Source organism: Salvelinus fontinalis, chromosome 2, assembly GCF_029448725.1.
Source record: "Salvelinus fontinalis isolate EN_2023a chromosome 2, ASM2944872v1, whole genome shotgun sequence".
NCBI classification, from domain to species: domain Eukaryota; kingdom Metazoa; phylum Chordata; class Actinopteri; order Salmoniformes; family Salmonidae; genus Salvelinus; species Salvelinus fontinalis.
The window spans coordinates 72136845-72152471 of record NC_074666.1 but is presented as its reverse complement, the minus strand read 5'-3'; the positions used below and the strand labels follow the sequence as shown (position 1 = coordinate 72152471).

The 15627-nt window shown below is 44.6% G+C and overlaps 2 protein-coding genes across 5 annotated transcripts in view; one reads left to right on the top strand and one right to left on the bottom strand.

Moving 5' to 3' along the window:
• Positions 1–1512: 1512 nt before the first annotated feature.
• Positions 1513–4298, top strand: LOC129869101 (uncharacterized). The gene has a single exon (XM_055943610.1). The coding sequence runs from the start codon at positions 1527–1529 to the stop codon at positions 3132–3134; it is 1608 nt and encodes a 535-aa protein (XP_055799585.1). The 5' UTR covers positions 1513–1526; the 3' UTR covers positions 3135–4298.
• A 255-nt stretch (positions 4299–4553) lies between these two features.
• Positions 4554–15627, bottom strand: part of LOC129824972 (liprin-alpha-3-like) — a 32430-nt gene continuing 21356 nt past the window's right edge. For 3 of the 4 annotated variants that reach the window (XM_055884601.1, XM_055884581.1, XM_055884592.1), the window contains exons 24-32: positions 13816–13878; positions 11690–11716; positions 11341–11516; positions 10749–10846; positions 10288–10463; positions 8021–8089; positions 7677–7839; positions 6538–6601; positions 4554–6237 (exon numbers count right to left, since the gene is read on the bottom strand). In XM_055884601.1, coding sequence (XP_055740576.1) covers positions 6549–6601; positions 7677–7839; positions 8021–8089; positions 10288–10463; positions 10749–10846; positions 11341–11516; positions 11690–11716; positions 13816–13878 — 825 coding nt within the window. In that variant the 3' untranslated portion in view covers positions 4554–6237; positions 6538–6548. The remainder of the gene's footprint in view (positions 6238–6537; positions 6602–7676; positions 7840–8020; positions 8090–10287; positions 10464–10748; positions 10847–11340; positions 11517–11689; positions 11717–13815; positions 13879–15627) is intronic. The other variant, XR_008754815.1, reaches the window with a different exon arrangement.

Sequence of the window (15627 nt, the reverse complement as noted above, 5' to 3'; positions counted from 1 at the left end):
TGTGAACATGGAGTATAGGAGGGGGCTGAGCACACACCCTTGTGGGGCCCCTGTGTTGAGGATCAGCGAAGTGGAGGTGTTGTTTCCTACCTTCAAACCTGGGGGCCCTAAGCTTAATGATGAGCTTGGAGGGTACTATGGTGTTGAATGCTGAGCTATAGTCAATGAACAGCATTCTTACGTAGGTATTCCTCTTGTCCAGATGGGATAGGGCAGTGCGATGGATGGAAGGTAGAAGTGATATGATCCTTGACTAGTTTCTCAAAGCACTTCATGATGACAGAAGCGAGTGCTACAGGGCGATAGTCATTTAGTTCAGTTACCTTTGCTTTCTTGGGTACAGGAACAATGGTCTTGAAGGAAGTGGGGACAGCAGAATGGGATAGGGAGAGTTTGAATATGTCCGTAAACACTCCAGCCAGCTGGTCTGCACATGCTCTGAGGACGCGGCTTAGGATGCGGTCTGGGCAGGCAGCCTTGCAAGGGTTAACACGCTTAAAAGTCTTACTCAAATTGGGCACGGAGAAGGAGAGCCCACAGTCCTTGGTAGCAGGCCCCGTCGGTGGCACTGTGTTATCCTCAAAGCGGGCGAAGAAGGTGTTTAGCTTCTCTGGAAGTACTAGGGAAGCGGTTAAAGGTTTCTCTGGTATCACTCATCAATCATCATTGTGTTCAAAGGAGGTTGTGATGTAAACTTTCAGAGAATTGGCCAAGTGCTAGGATTTTCTGGAGCTTTTGAGAAGAAAAACTGTTCTTCGAGTATTTCTGGTTTCACTTTTTTAATGTTTAAAAAATGTTTAAGTTCAGCATCTGTCACAACAACAATTAAGTGATTAGTTCAGTTATTACTGGGAAATTCCTTATTTTCTGCCACAAGGCAAAACATTTATTGGATCAAGCTTACGTATTTACTCGTATGCACATGTATGTTTTTGCAAACTGAAATGCACCAAACCAAATGTGTTTATAGAATTGACCAAAGGGCCTACTTCTCACACAACCACAGATTGTGCACAGAGGACCAACTGCAACTACAAACATATGATGTTTTACGCCCTTAAAAATGGAAAAAAGCATTTCGAAACCCTAAGGCCTCATTATGACTGCTTGAGTTGTAATTAATTTCCTTTGGCTGTGAGATGTATGACCCACATTCTACACACATAGCAGGATTATAGAGGCTCCATTTGAAGGCCAACAACCGGGCAGCCAACCGGGCAGGCAGGGGATCTGTTCTGCTGCATGTCCATTGTTCCACAGTCTCCTCACATGGATAAATTGAGCTTTCTGCAATTTTCCCCATTTTCCATGAGTTCTGCTAAGATTATAAAGCTACCTCTACACTTCTAGAGTTAACAGTTAAGCTACAGGTTAGCACCAGTAAAAAGGCTTGTTTTACCTTTTCATGAGAGTTCCACATTTACTGTATTGAACACTGTTTTAACCCCATTTCTCTTTCTCTCTCCTCTCTCTCTCTCTCTCCCCATACCCGTCTCTCCATCCTCAGTTGATACGTGTTGGGAGTGATGCACTGGCTTCCCCTGGTTGCCATGGTGATCGCCTCGGCCCTGCCCTTCCCTCACAGCCCTGTGACCAGTACTGTTGCTGCGATGACGGAGCCTGGCAGTAGCCTGGACAACCACACAGAGGACATTGATGACTCTTCCAGTCGCTCCCCCGGATCTTACTCCACACTTCCAGCTCCTCAGGCCTCTGTGGACTACAACTCCCACAGTAATGCCTCACTCAAGGACTACAATGTGACTGCTGATTCTGGAAGAGCAGACAGAACAAAACACCTCAGTGTGACGGGTGTCAAGAAAGACTACAATAACCCGTCCATAATTAAAGAGGAGGTGCAAACTTTGAAAGGGAAGCGAAAACAACAAAGTTATCTGCCAAAAAGCAATTTTCATACAGAAAACACGAACAGCGTTGGTTTAAATAAATATTCTAACACTGATGGAGGAAAACTCAGGAGCACCAATAGCAGCAGTCATCAGGACTACCCCTCCCAGGAGAACTATGTACTAGGGGACTATAAAACAGACAGCAGCAGAGCTGGTGATGACAGCAGCTTTAGAGACATGGCTCAGAAGGAAAACCATCATCACTCTCTAGACCCCAGGACCGATGAACAGGATCTCAGACCTCCCAACATGTATGTGGTGGAAACTTACAAACCTTCCACTAATGCTGGACACCACAGTAAAACAGGGCCAGATCCCTCCAGTCAGAGGACCCCGCAGAGAGCAGGGGCTAGGACAGAGAGCAGTGATAACAGGGGAGAGGACGGGAGGAAGGGTGGGCCTGGGGCAGGGGCTGGGAAAGGTCCGGATCTGTCAGAGGAAGGAATGGAAGTAGGACTAGGGTTAGGGCTGGGTCAGGGGCTGGGAGGTGTAAAGGAGAAACAAGAGCTGCTGTTTTTAGATGCACACCCGCGGGTCCTTTTCTCTGCCTCTCCTCCAGAGCACCCGCCCCTCCTCCTCATGCTGGAGTCAGGCATGTTGCCCATAGAAGGAGAGGACAAGCAGGAGGAGGAGGAGGAAGTGTCGGACGCAGACGGACACATGGAGGGTCATGGGGACAGAGAGACGGACAGGAGTGTGCCGCTGAGCTGGGAGGACACTCTCAGGGGGGCCAGGGAGCCCCCTCGCCCCGCCCCCAGGCACAAGCGCTCGCACTTGTCCCACACCAGGCGGGGTGAGATGCCGGTGTGCGAGCCGGAGAGCGTGTGGGTAACGGACAAGACGACGGTCATCGACGATAAGGGTAAGACAGTCAACATCGTGCCAGAGATCAAGACAGTCAAGGGGGCGCTTAAGCAGTACTTCTATGAGACTCGCTGCCGCCAGGAGGGGCAGCAGAGGGGTGGTGGGCCGCAGCGGGAGGCAGGGGGGGCAGGGGCCTCGGCAGCGGGCACAGTGACAGGGGCCGTAGGTGTGTCCGGGGCCAGCTGCCGGGGCGTGGACATCAGGCAGTGGGTGAGTCAGTGTAAGGCCAAGGACACATATGTCCGAGCCCTCACTGTTGACAACATTGGTCTGCAGGGCTGGAGGTGGGTCCGCATCAACTCGTCCTGCGTGTGTGTCCTACTGTCCAGAGTAACCAGGAAAAACAGAGGAAGGGAGTGAGGGCAGGAGATGGAGGAAAGGTGGAGAGGATAATGTGGAAGAAATGTTAACACAGATCATGTTTGGGACATTGGATGTAATGTCAACGAGACAGTAGGTGTTACTTTATAGGCCAGGGTGCCTCTTATCCAGAGCGACTTACATTAGTGCATTCTTCTTGTGATAGCTGCACTCTTACAAAAAAGGGTTCCAAAAGGGTTCTTTGGCTGTTTTTGGTTCTAGGTAGAACCCTTTTTGAGGTTCTATGTAGAACCCTCTGTGGAAAGGGTTCTACCTGGAACCAAAATGGGTTCTTCAAAGGGTTCTCCTATGGGGACAGCCAAAGAACCCTTAGGTTCTAGATATCACTTTTTTTAAAGAGTGTAGGCGAGACAACCCCTCCACCCATCACGGGCTCAGTGAGAGTGACTACACTAAAACAATAAAACCTCAACACTACAACTTAGGGAAAACTATCATATCAAAATAGTGATTTTAGAAAAGTACTGTTTGTTTCATAATTGTTTTCATATCATACATGGTATTGCTGAGTAATACTGTATGTAAGCATGAGTTTTAAATTAATATATTTCTTTATATATGTGTACAATATGTGAACAGTATGCTTTTATGTATGAAAGTATGTATATTTATAGAGAAAGGTATGTGGAATGATAGGTTTGTTGTTGTTACATGATTCCAGCCTCTGCTCTGTATGGGAGAGGAAGAGACTGGCAGCACCTAGTGATTAAGCCTGATACTGCTCAACACTCCATACTGAGCACTGACCATCCCCAGTCCTCCTTTGTGAAGTCTCACAGAGAACATTATCACGGAGTGCTTTAATAGTAAGATAGAGAGGAGAATTGAGCCATGTATACTGTGAGCATAATGCTGGGTGTCATCATGATGCCCATACTGTTGTCATGAGAGCAACAATCCATTTACAGTGTAGCCAATCATATGTGATCAGAACATTTGAGTGACCAATAGAAACCATGCAGCAGTGTGACAACCACAGAAGCATTTTATCTCTATCTTTCCCTGTAGTTAGATCATTAGATGATTGAAGAATTCCATTCGCCTCAGTTTGAACTCTGCCCTCTATAGTATATGCAGTACAACATATTTATACATCTGGCTTTTTGTAATACATGTATGTATATTGTAAAGGCCTGTTTCTTATTCCATAAGTAAAAGATAAACTATTACAACTTATTTTATCATGATTTTTATGCATAATGGTCTTCCGGCAAGTGTCAATGGTGTGATCTATCGGTATGTGTTGTCTCTTTCTGTCATATACACATACAGTATATACATGCTGAACATGCTTCTCACAAATACACAAACCACTGCCTCTCCTCCCCTTACACACTCTCCTGTTGTCTACACACGTGCCAACCCCAGGTACACAAAGTGAGAACACACACATTGGGATGTGTAGTACCACGAGTCCACTTTATTTTGTCTTTTTATCACCATCATCTTCATTACTGTTTTTTTTGCAGGTGTTATTTTCAATTTGTATTATCTTCATCATTCATATTTTTTTTCCAATCATAACGCAATTTGTTTTCAAAATGTACACATACAGTAGCATATTTTAATGACCATTTTTAATGTTTCATATTTACTTTTCAAATTAGGTCAAATTAAATTAGTAAGAATTAAGTATTAAATGAACATGTACATACAATTATTCAATACATACATACATAACGAAAATAAATATAGTTATCATAAAAACATAAAAAATTAAATTAAAAATACACACATTTTACAAATTGTTCCCCAGGCTTTCATCCTCATAGGTTAGATGATTTCTACAGATATATGTGTATCATCTTCACCCCCCAAAGTTGACTTCGTTGTCATCTTGGTTGTTTGACATGCATCGTAACACAGAAGCTAAAGGTTTTTCTTGACTTCCAACGGTCTCTTCTTCTCTCTTCCTGGATCTGCTTATCATCCTTCCTCTCTTGGTTTCTGTTATGGCTTGCGTGCAGTAAATGAATCGTCTCCATCCTCTTTTCTTCTGGTCACTTTGACTGTTTTATCTCGCCTTCGTCACACCTCCATCTTTCCCCTCGTCTTTCTTATCTCGCCTTCGTCACACCTCCATCTTTCCCCTCGTCTTTCAGGGGCACCCAATGAACCTGAGCTGATGATGAGAGCCGTAAAGTCCACCACATCTAGAAAGCCATTACCCTGGGCTTTGTACTAGACCTGCAGTATGTAACCTGGCCTCAACAACATGTCCCCCCACTCTAATTTAACTGGCTTTAGTGGATACCTACAAATGACTAAATGACATCACAGCCATTTAACACAATGCCTGTGTGGCCCTCCATCCCATCGTATCCCCGCTGCTGTGGCCCCCCCATCCCATCGTATCCTCGCTGCTGTGGCCCCCCATCCCATCGTATCCTCACTGCTGTAGCCCCCCATCCCATCATATCCCCGCTGCTGTGGACCCCCATCCCATCCTTGCTGCTGTGGCCCCCCATCCCATCGTATCCTTGCTGCTGTGGCCCGGCCTTTGATCTCCACAATAGATTCCATTCAAAAGAGCTTACACTAGAGCCTAGTGCCTCTCAGCTTTCAAGGTGCCAATGGATAACCCATGAGTAGAGGAGCGGCTTGCTGCCCCTCTGATGTGGCTGGAGCCAAGATGGCGGCCTGAATGGGGACATGGTTTTACTGCAGCACTCTAACCAACTTAGGAGAACCCCTGACAGCACCATAGAAGCTAACAGATAGAGAGTTCAATGGGTGACATTGGATATCAGTTTCCTCCTCCTCAGCACACAACTCCACATCGCACAGTCACATATTGAGACAGAACAAAGAGAGAGATAAAACAGTCGCCCTGCCTCATCCTACCCTTCTATCCATGTACGTACAGTATATATCCTCTCAATATTTCATACATTCTTCATGTCCTTTTCCCTTTGTTGTTTCTCCATCTTCTTCATTTCTTCTTTATCTCTGTTATTGCAGAATGGTCAGACCAATAGATTTATATTTAATAAATGTATATATTCATTGCTTCTCTGCTGCTTTCCCCTCCTGTGAATGAATGAGAGGAGGGCAGTCCAGTCGTGATCCAGTCACCATGGCCCTGAGGAGAAACACAGGATTACTCATACACACCACTGTCCTCCTGACTTCACTCAAACCAAATCCCCACCAACCAATGAACCAAGCCCACCGCTAAAGACCTCACAAACAAACAATGATATAACCAAAGCTCAGAACACAGCACTACAACAAACAATGTAGCTTGAAAACAAGTCAAACCACTTCAATATGCACACATGCAAGCTATCTGGCATGCCTGAAGGTTTTGTTGCAAATCAAACCATGAGAGAACTCTAACTAGCTACGTGTGTGTTTAATGTGTGGGTTGAGTGCTTCTCACCTCCGTGTCTTTCAGCAAGAGTATGTCCTGACTGAGGCTGCCTCACCGCGAGGCCCAGAGTTCACTAAGAGAGAAGGAGAGAAACATTATCAAAATAACGACTAAATAGCATAGAACTTTTCCATGATGTACTATTATAAAGTTGTGGGAGGAGGAAATTGTGGTAGTCTTGCCCTCTGAACCTGCTGTGTCCTGTAGGAGCGAGCCACTGGAGGTTTTGCATATGAATATCCAAGCTAATGCCATCAGTGTTGGAACTAGCCCAATAATGGACTAAAGGAGCCTAATGTTACTCCTTATAGTCCTAGGACCTTACATGTTCTATTTATAGGCAAAATACTTCATCTAAACGTGATTTGACTCTCAATTGTGATAAGATTTTAGAAACACAACGCCCTCTACTTTCATGTCACATCAAAATTATTTCACAAAATGCTAAATATACACTTACTGTAGACTATTTTAACTGGTTTTAAAACAGTTGAGCCGACAGTATCTTTCAGTGACAACACGTTTGTGGCGTCCGTCTTCCTTTTACACACAGTTGTTCTGAGACGCCGAATGCTAATTAGCACAGGTAGTCTAGTTAGTCTTCTCTGTCAAGTGCTGTAACATTGGAAATATGGCCGTGTGGGAACCCTATAAATGTGTGTAGTAATTTAACCTTTTGTTTTTAGAAAATTATTTCTCGCTGATATGAAAGACAATTTCCTTATGTTTCCAAAATTGTACCGCAAGCGATGCGTGTTAACGTTTAGAGCAAGCGTCAGGGCTTTTAACAAAACTTCCCCAGACAGAAAATACTATCATCAATCGCAAAAGTTAGTAAGCTTCTATGAATGGGGTACATCGGAACATACTCGCATGTGACACTGGTCTTACATTTCTTCTCTTAAGTAACATACAAACCGCCTCAAGACAAATTTAGTTGTTTTTCTCGATTAATAAATCAGTATGACTAGCCCATAGTAAATATGTGTTATCCAGGGTTTTAAGGGGTCATAAATTGTCCAAAGCGTGACCTTTAGAGTGATAATAGAAGAATAGCCCTGGAGGTGTAAGAAGCGTAACAAATAGGAATCTGAGAGTGTGGCCAAAGGGAGGGGTCAGAGGTTAGGGGGAGAGGTCTTCCTTCTCACCGTCACTCTGAACCTTTCTCAGGGTCACGGAGGGCGTGGAGATGGCGGAGGCACGGAAGTTAGCAGGCAGGTTCTCCGATGAGTCCGAGGTCACCCCCCTAAGGTCCTTCTCCCTGAACATCTTCCTCCAGGAAGGGGAGCGGGTGAACGTCTTAGTCCCATCCTAATGGAGGGGGGGTAGAGAGAAGGGGGGAAATGAGGAGAGAAAATAGGGGGGAGGGAGAGAGAAAGAAAAAAAAAGTTATGTCTGTCAACATTGTCAAACTACAAAGAATTACTTGTATGAGGTGGAAAATGCGGTCTTCACATAGTTTCTGAACTAAGCGTACTGTGTTCTTTAATACCTCATCTGGTCTTCTCTCTGTTCCCATAGAGATGAGGGAGTTGTATTCCTTCTCTAGGAGTTGTCTGGCCTGGAGGAGAGATGTGAGAGGGGGGAGTACAGATTAGAATCAGGCAAGTCACTTCATTTGATATACACTACTATCAGTTTCACCTGCATGCCTGAGATACAACTGTCATCCACCAGCCAGCAGTTAGCCTGGGGACACTGTTACTGAGATACAACTGTCATCTACCAGCCAGCAGTTAGCCTGGGGACACTGTTACTGAGATACAACTGTCATCCACCAGCCAGCAGTTAGCCTGGGGACACTGTTACTGAGATACAACTGTCATCCACCAGCCAGCAGTTAGCCTGGGGACACTGTTACTGAGATACAACTGTCATCTACCAGCCAGCAGTTAGCCTGGGGACACTGTTACTGAGATACAACTGTCATCCACCAGCCAGCAGTTAGCCTGGGGACACTGTTACTGAGATATAACTGTCATCTACCAGCCAGCAGTTAGCCTGGGGACACTGCTACTGAGATACAACTGTCATATACCAGCCAGCAGTTAGCCTGGGGACACTGCTACTGAGATACAACTGTCATCCACCAGCCAGCAGTTAGCCTGGGGACACTGTTACTGAGATACAACTGTCATCTACCAGCCAGCAGTTAGCCTGGGGACACTGCTACTGAGATACAACTGTCATATACCAGCCAGCAGTTAGCCTGGGGACACTGTTACTGAGATACAACTGTCATCCACCAGCCAGCAGTTAGCCTGGGGACACTGTTACTGAGATACAACTGTCATCCACCAGCCAGCAGTTAGCCTGGGGACACTGTTACTGAGATACAACTGTCATCCACCAGCCAGCAGTTAGCCTGGGGACACTGCTACTGAGATACAACTGTCATCCACCAGCCAGCAGTTAGCCTGGGGACACTGTTACTGAGATACAACTGTCATCTACCAGCCAGCAGTTAGCCTGGGGACACTGTTACTGAGATACAACTGTCATCCACCAGCCAGCAGTTAGCCTGGGGACACTGTTACTGAGATACAACTGTCATCTACCAGCCAGCAGTTAGCCTGGGGACACTGCTACTGAGATACAGGTGCAGTAAGAATCTAATTTATGGACGTGTTTCTCTGTCCAGGCGTTGCTGACACATTACATATATTACAATGCCTGGATAGGTATTTTAAGTGTGTCAAGCATTTCGCTGCACCTGCGATAACATCTGCAAATCTGTGTACGTGACCAATAAACTTTTATTTTGAAGTATCTGCTAACCACATCATATATTATAGCAACCATCGGTTGTTGCATGCAACATCTGAGCAGGGGAAGGCATTTAATCACTTCTGATTAGTGGGTGGGGTGAGGCTTGTGCATGGCTGTGTATTCTGATTGGTTTAGATGGGTGAGTACCTGTGTGTTCTGATTCGTTAGATGCGTGAGTACCTGTGTGTTCTGATTGGTTAGATGCATGAGTACCTGTGTGTTCTGATTGGTTTAGATGGGTGAGTACCTGTGTGTTCTGATTCGTTAGATGCGTGAGTACCTGTGTGTTCTGATTGGTTAGATGGGTGAGTACCTGTGTGTTCTGATTGGTTAGATGCGTGAGTACCTGTGTGTTCTGATTGGTTAGATGCGTGAGTACCTGTGTGTTCTGATTCGTTAGATGCGTGAGTACCTGTTTGTTCTGATTGGTTAGATGGGTGAGTACCTGTGTGTTCTGATTGGTTAGATGAGTGAGTACCTGTGTGTTCTGATTGGTTAGATGCGTGAGTACCTGTGTGTTCTGATTGGTTAGATGGGTGTACCTGTGTGTTCTGATTGGTTAGATGGGTGTACTTGTGTGTTCTGATTGGTTAGATGGGTGTACTTGTGTGTTCTGATTGGTTAGATGGGTGAGTACCTGTGTGTTCTGATTGGTTAGATGGGTGAGTACATGTGTGTTCTGATTGGTTAGATGCGTGAGTACCTGTGTGTTCTGATTGGTTAGATGCATGAGTACCTGTGTGTTCTGATTCGTTAGATGCGTGAGTACCTGTTTGTTCTGATTGGTTAGATGGGTGAGTACCTGTGTGTTCTGATTGGTTAGATGCGTGAGTACCTGTGTGTTCTGATTGGTTAGATGGGTGTACTTGTGTGTTCTGATTGGTTAGATGGGTGTACCTGTGTGTTCTGATTGGTTAGATGGGTGTACCTGTGTGTTCTGATTGGTTAGATGGGTGTACCTGTGTGTTCTGATTGGTTAGATGGGTGTACCTGTGTGTTCTGATTGGGTATCTGCAGCAGCAGGGCCAAGTCGGTGTAGTCGAAGGTGTCGTCCAGAGCCAGGAGGGCCCCATGGACCCCGCTCTCCGTCAGGTTATCAGCGTACTCCTTCAGCCCGATGTTCTGCACCCAGCACATCACACGTTCGTTGGACCACACCATCACATCTACACAGAGGGGTAGTGGAACAAAGACATCTGTCAGAAAACACCTGATTCTCACTCAAAGAAACCCACAGGGTGACTGGATCTTACACTGACAGGGCCAATGTGGGTGCAGACTTTTGCTCAAGCCAAGCAGTGAAACACCTGATCCTACTAACCATCAACCGAGGCTTTGATTGTTACTGAATGGAGGGTTGGATGGATGGATGGATGGTTGGATGGATGGATGGATGGATGAGAAGCACTAAATTGGAACAAAGGATTTAATGTAAGAGAGGAGGAACACACCTTTGTTCTGGTGCTGGCTGTCTTCTCTCCTCCTCTCTAGCTCTTTGCGATCATAGTTCAAGCGCTTCAGACACATTATGCCATAATGCAAACTAACCCTGAGAAAGGTCAAGAGAGGTCAAAAGGTCAGGCGGTTAATAGAGGGCATGGCGACTGACTCTCACCTGTACTCAGAGAAAGTATTTGAGCACTCCGGTGTCTTTGACCCTGAGAAGGCATGGAGACACACCTGCAGAGTGAGAGTGTCTCAACAGCAGGAAATCTTTCAACATATCCTTTAACACCTGCACGTTTCCCATGCCATGAACACACACACTCACACACCAGAGAGAGAGCTAGTGTGTCAACAGAGGAAGGGAGAGAAAGAATGACGGACAGAAAAGGAAAGGCAGTGAGTGAAGTGGGAGTGGAAAACAGTTGCAGAAGAAGAATTCATTGTTCATTTGCAGAAACTGGAATTTTGTCTATTTGCTTTTCACCACCCCCTCGAGGCAGAAAACGCCTACCCACCCAGGTGCCGAGGTTAATAACAGCAACAGAAAGAGAGAGAGTGAGAGCGAGAGACAGACAGACGAGAGCAGGCCATACGTACCTATGGAAGCTGTCCACCATTTTGAGCTGTCCCCTCAGCTCCTTCTTGGTCAGGTGGTCCAGCATGCGGGCGTCCACCAGGGACTCCATGAAGTAGGAGCGGTACTGGGGCAGACCCAGGCTGGGCAGCCAGTCATTACCCACCCACTCATGGTTCATATCCCCATAGGCCAGGATCTGAGATGCAGAAGAGGACTCCTTCACTAGTGTCTCATTTGTTTCAGTTGTAGTTCGACTATTACTTATAGTACTTTTCTGTATGAATCATTTGTTTTTCAATGGTCACATACAATAGTGTGATTAGTGTGTTATATGTTGATGCCATTTAATACAGTGCTTCCATTCCTTACCTGATCCCAGCTAATCTCTTTCAGCTCCTTAGATGCAGCAGATAGACAGGAGAGAGAGAGAGACATGGGCAGAAAGAGCGAGAGAACAGAGGCAGAGCAGGATAGGGGGAGCAGGCAAGACAGATGGATGGAGGAAAAGCAGAGGGAGGAGGGGAGAAGAGAGTAAACAGGAAGGAGAAGACAAAGGGAGGAAGAGTGTGTTAGTGAACGGGTCATTAGTGTGAAGCAGTTTAGTGAACGGGTCATTAGTGTGAAGCAGTTTACACAGAAACAGAAACTAGAGGGAGAGAAGAAGATGCTCAACACCAAGGCCTAGTAGTCCCACAAACTCAGAAAGAGAGAGAGAGAGAGAGAGAGAATGAGAGAGGGAGGGTCAGAGGGAGAGAGAAAAAGAGTTTGACTCCTAACTGAGCAGTATAAGTTATAACTGTAGAGCAATATATATTTACAGTGCATTCAGAAAGTAGTCAGACCCCTTGACCTTTTCCACATTTTGTTACGTTACAAGGTTATTCAAAAATGTATTAAATAGTTTTTTCCCCTCGTCAATCTACACACAGTACCCCATAATGACAAATCAAAACAGGTTTTTAGAAATGTTTGCAAATTTATTACAAATAAAAAACTGAAATATCACATTTACATAAGTATTCAGACACTTTTGGCAGCGATTACAGCCTCAAGCTTGGCACACCTGTATTTGGGGAGTTTCTCACATTCTTCTCTGGCTGGGCCACTCAAAGACATTCAGAGACTTGTCTCGAAGCCACTCCTGCATTGTCTTGGCTGTGTGCTTAGGGTCGTTGTCCTGTTGAAAGGTGAACCTTCACCCCAGTCTGAGGTACTGAGCGCTCTGGTGCAGGTCTTCATCAAGGATCTCTCAGTACTTTAATCTGTTCATCTTCCCCTCGATCCTGACTAGACTCCCAGTCCCTGCTGCTGAAAAACATCCCCACAGCATGATGCTGCCACCACCATGCTTCACCTTAGGGATGGTGCCAGGTTTCCTCCAGACGTGACGCTTGGCATTCAGACCAAAGAGTTCAAACTTGGTTTCATCAGACCAGATAATCTTGTTTCTCATGGTCTGAAAGTCCTTTAGGTGCCTTTTGGCAAACTCCAAGTGGGCTGTCATGTTCCTTTTACTGAGGAGTGGCATCCGTCTGGCCACTCTACCATAAAGGCCTGATTGGTGGAGTTCTGCAGAGATGGTTGTCCTTCTGGAAGGTTCTCCCATCTCCACAGAGGAACTCTGGAGCTCTGTCAGATTGACCATTGCTCAGTTTGGCCAAGCAGCCAACTCTAGGAAGAGTCTTGGTAGTTCCAAACTTCTTCCATTTAATAATGATGGAGGCCACTGTGGTCTTGGGGACCTTCAATGCTGCAGAAATGTTTTGGTACCCTTCCCCAGATCTGTGCCTCGACACAATCCTGTCTCGGAGCTCTACAGACAATTCCTTCAACCTCATGGCTTGGTTTTTGCTCTGACATGCACTGTCAACTGTGGGACCTTACATAGACAGGTGTGCCCTTCCAAATCATGTACAATCAATTGAATTTATCATAGGTGGACTCCAATCAAGTTGTAGAAACATCTCAAGGATGATCAATGGAAACAGGATGCACCTGAGCTCAATTTCGAGTCTCATAGCAAAGGGTCTGAATACTTATGTAAATAAGGTATTTCAGTTTTTTATTTTTAATACATTTGCAAACATTTCTAATAGCTTGTTTCGCTTTGTCATTATGGGGTATTGTGTGTAGATTGATGAGGAAAAATAATAATTTAATCCATTTTAGAATAAGGTTGTAATTTAACAAAATGTGGAAAAAGTGAAGGGGTCTGGATACTTTCCGAATGCACTGTAGATAACAGGAGGCTGCTGAGGGGAGGACTGCTCATAATAATGTGATGAATGTAGTAAATGGAATGGTATCAAACACATGGAAACATGTGTTTGATGTATTCGACACCATTCCACTCATTCCGTTCCAGCCATTACTATGAGCCCGTCCTCCTCAATTGTGGTGCCACCAACCTCCTGTGATATATGTCAATGTTAGATGAACGTTAATGTTAAATGTCTCGAAAATGTTGAGACATTAACATAACAGGACATACTTACCGGTTTGGTGGCTGCGTTTAACGACTCCATCTCAGCATGGGTCATCCACACGTTACTGGTCGACTGTGGTCACAAGACAGGAAAGAAAGAAAACATGATCGTCAATTTTTTTTAAAATTGTTTGTGTGTTGATGAGTCTGCTGTGAATGCATGTAACATTTGTATGTTAATCTCTGCACATAATGTAAATGTGTATACACAGGTATGGAACTGCCAAAATAATGGAACCACTTCAGTAAATGAGGGACACAAAGTATATTGAAAGGTGTGGTTCCTGAGTTAACTTCTTATGGCTGGGGGCAGTATTGAGTAGCTTGGATGAATAAGGTGCCCAGAGTAAACTGCCTGCTACTCAGTCCCAGAAGCTAAGATATGCATATTATTAGTATATTTGGATAGAAACACTCTGAAGTTTCTAAAACTGTTTGAATGATGTCTGTGAGTATAACAGAACTCATATGGCAGGCAAAAACCTGAGAAAAAAATCCAACCATGAAGTGGGAAATCTGAGGTTTGTAGTTTTTCAACGAATCGCCTATCGAATATACAGTGGGATATTGGTCATATTGCACTTCCTAAGGCTTCCACGTCAACAGTCTTTAGAACCTTGTTTGATGCTTCTACTGTGAAGGAGGGGGGAATGAGGGCTCTTTGAGTCAGTGGTCTGGCAGAGTGCCATGAGCTGACCACGTGCGTTCACGTGAGAGTTAGCTTGTATTCCATTGCATTTCTGAAGACAAAGGAATTCTCCGGTTGGAACATTATTGAAGATTTATGATAAAAACATCCTAAAGATTGATTCTATACATCGTTTGACATGTTTCTACGGACTGTAACAGAACTTTTTGACTTTTCGTCTGCACCTAGTGATCGCGCCTCATGAATTTGGATAACTGGGCGTGAACAAAAAGGAGGTATTTGGACATAAATGATGGACTTTATCGAACAAATCAAACATTTATTGTGGAACTGGGATTCCTGGGAGTGCATTCTGATGAAGATCATCAAAGGTAAGTGAATATTTATAATACTATTTCTGACTTTGTTGACTCCACAACATGGCGGATATCTGTATGGCTTGATTTGTTGTCTGAGCGCTGTACTCAGATTATTGCATGGTGTGCTTTTCGGTAAAGCTTTTTTGAAATCTGACACAGCGGTTGCATTAAGGAGAAGTGTATCTATAATTCCATGCATAATAGTTGTATCTTTTATCAATGTTTGTTATGAGTATTTCTGTAAATTGATGTGGCTCTCTGCAAAATCACCGGATGTTTTGGAACTACTGAACGTAACGCGCCAATGTAAACTCAGAGTTTTGCATATAAATATGAACTTTATCGAACAAAACAGACTGTGATTATGTAACATGAAGTCCTATGAGTGTCATCTGATGAAGATCATCAAAGGTTAGTGATTAATTTTATCTTTATTTCTGCTTTTTGTGACTCCTCTCTTTGGCTGGAAAAATGGCTGTGTTTTTCTGTGACTAGGTGCTGACCTAACATAATCGTTTGGCGTGGTTTCGTCGTAAAGCCTTTTTGAAATCGGACACTGTGGTGGGATTAACAACAAGTTTATCTTTAAAATGGTGTAAAATACTTCTATGTTTGAGGAATTTTATTATGAGATTTCTGTTGTTTTGAATTTGGCGCCCTGCACTTTCACTGGCTGTTGTCATATCGATCCCCGTTAACAGGATCACAGCCATAAGAAGTTAATTAAGCAATCACCATCCCATCATGCTTAGGGTCATGTATAAAAATGTTGGACAGGCCATTATTTTGGCTACCATGGCTATGCCCCCATAGG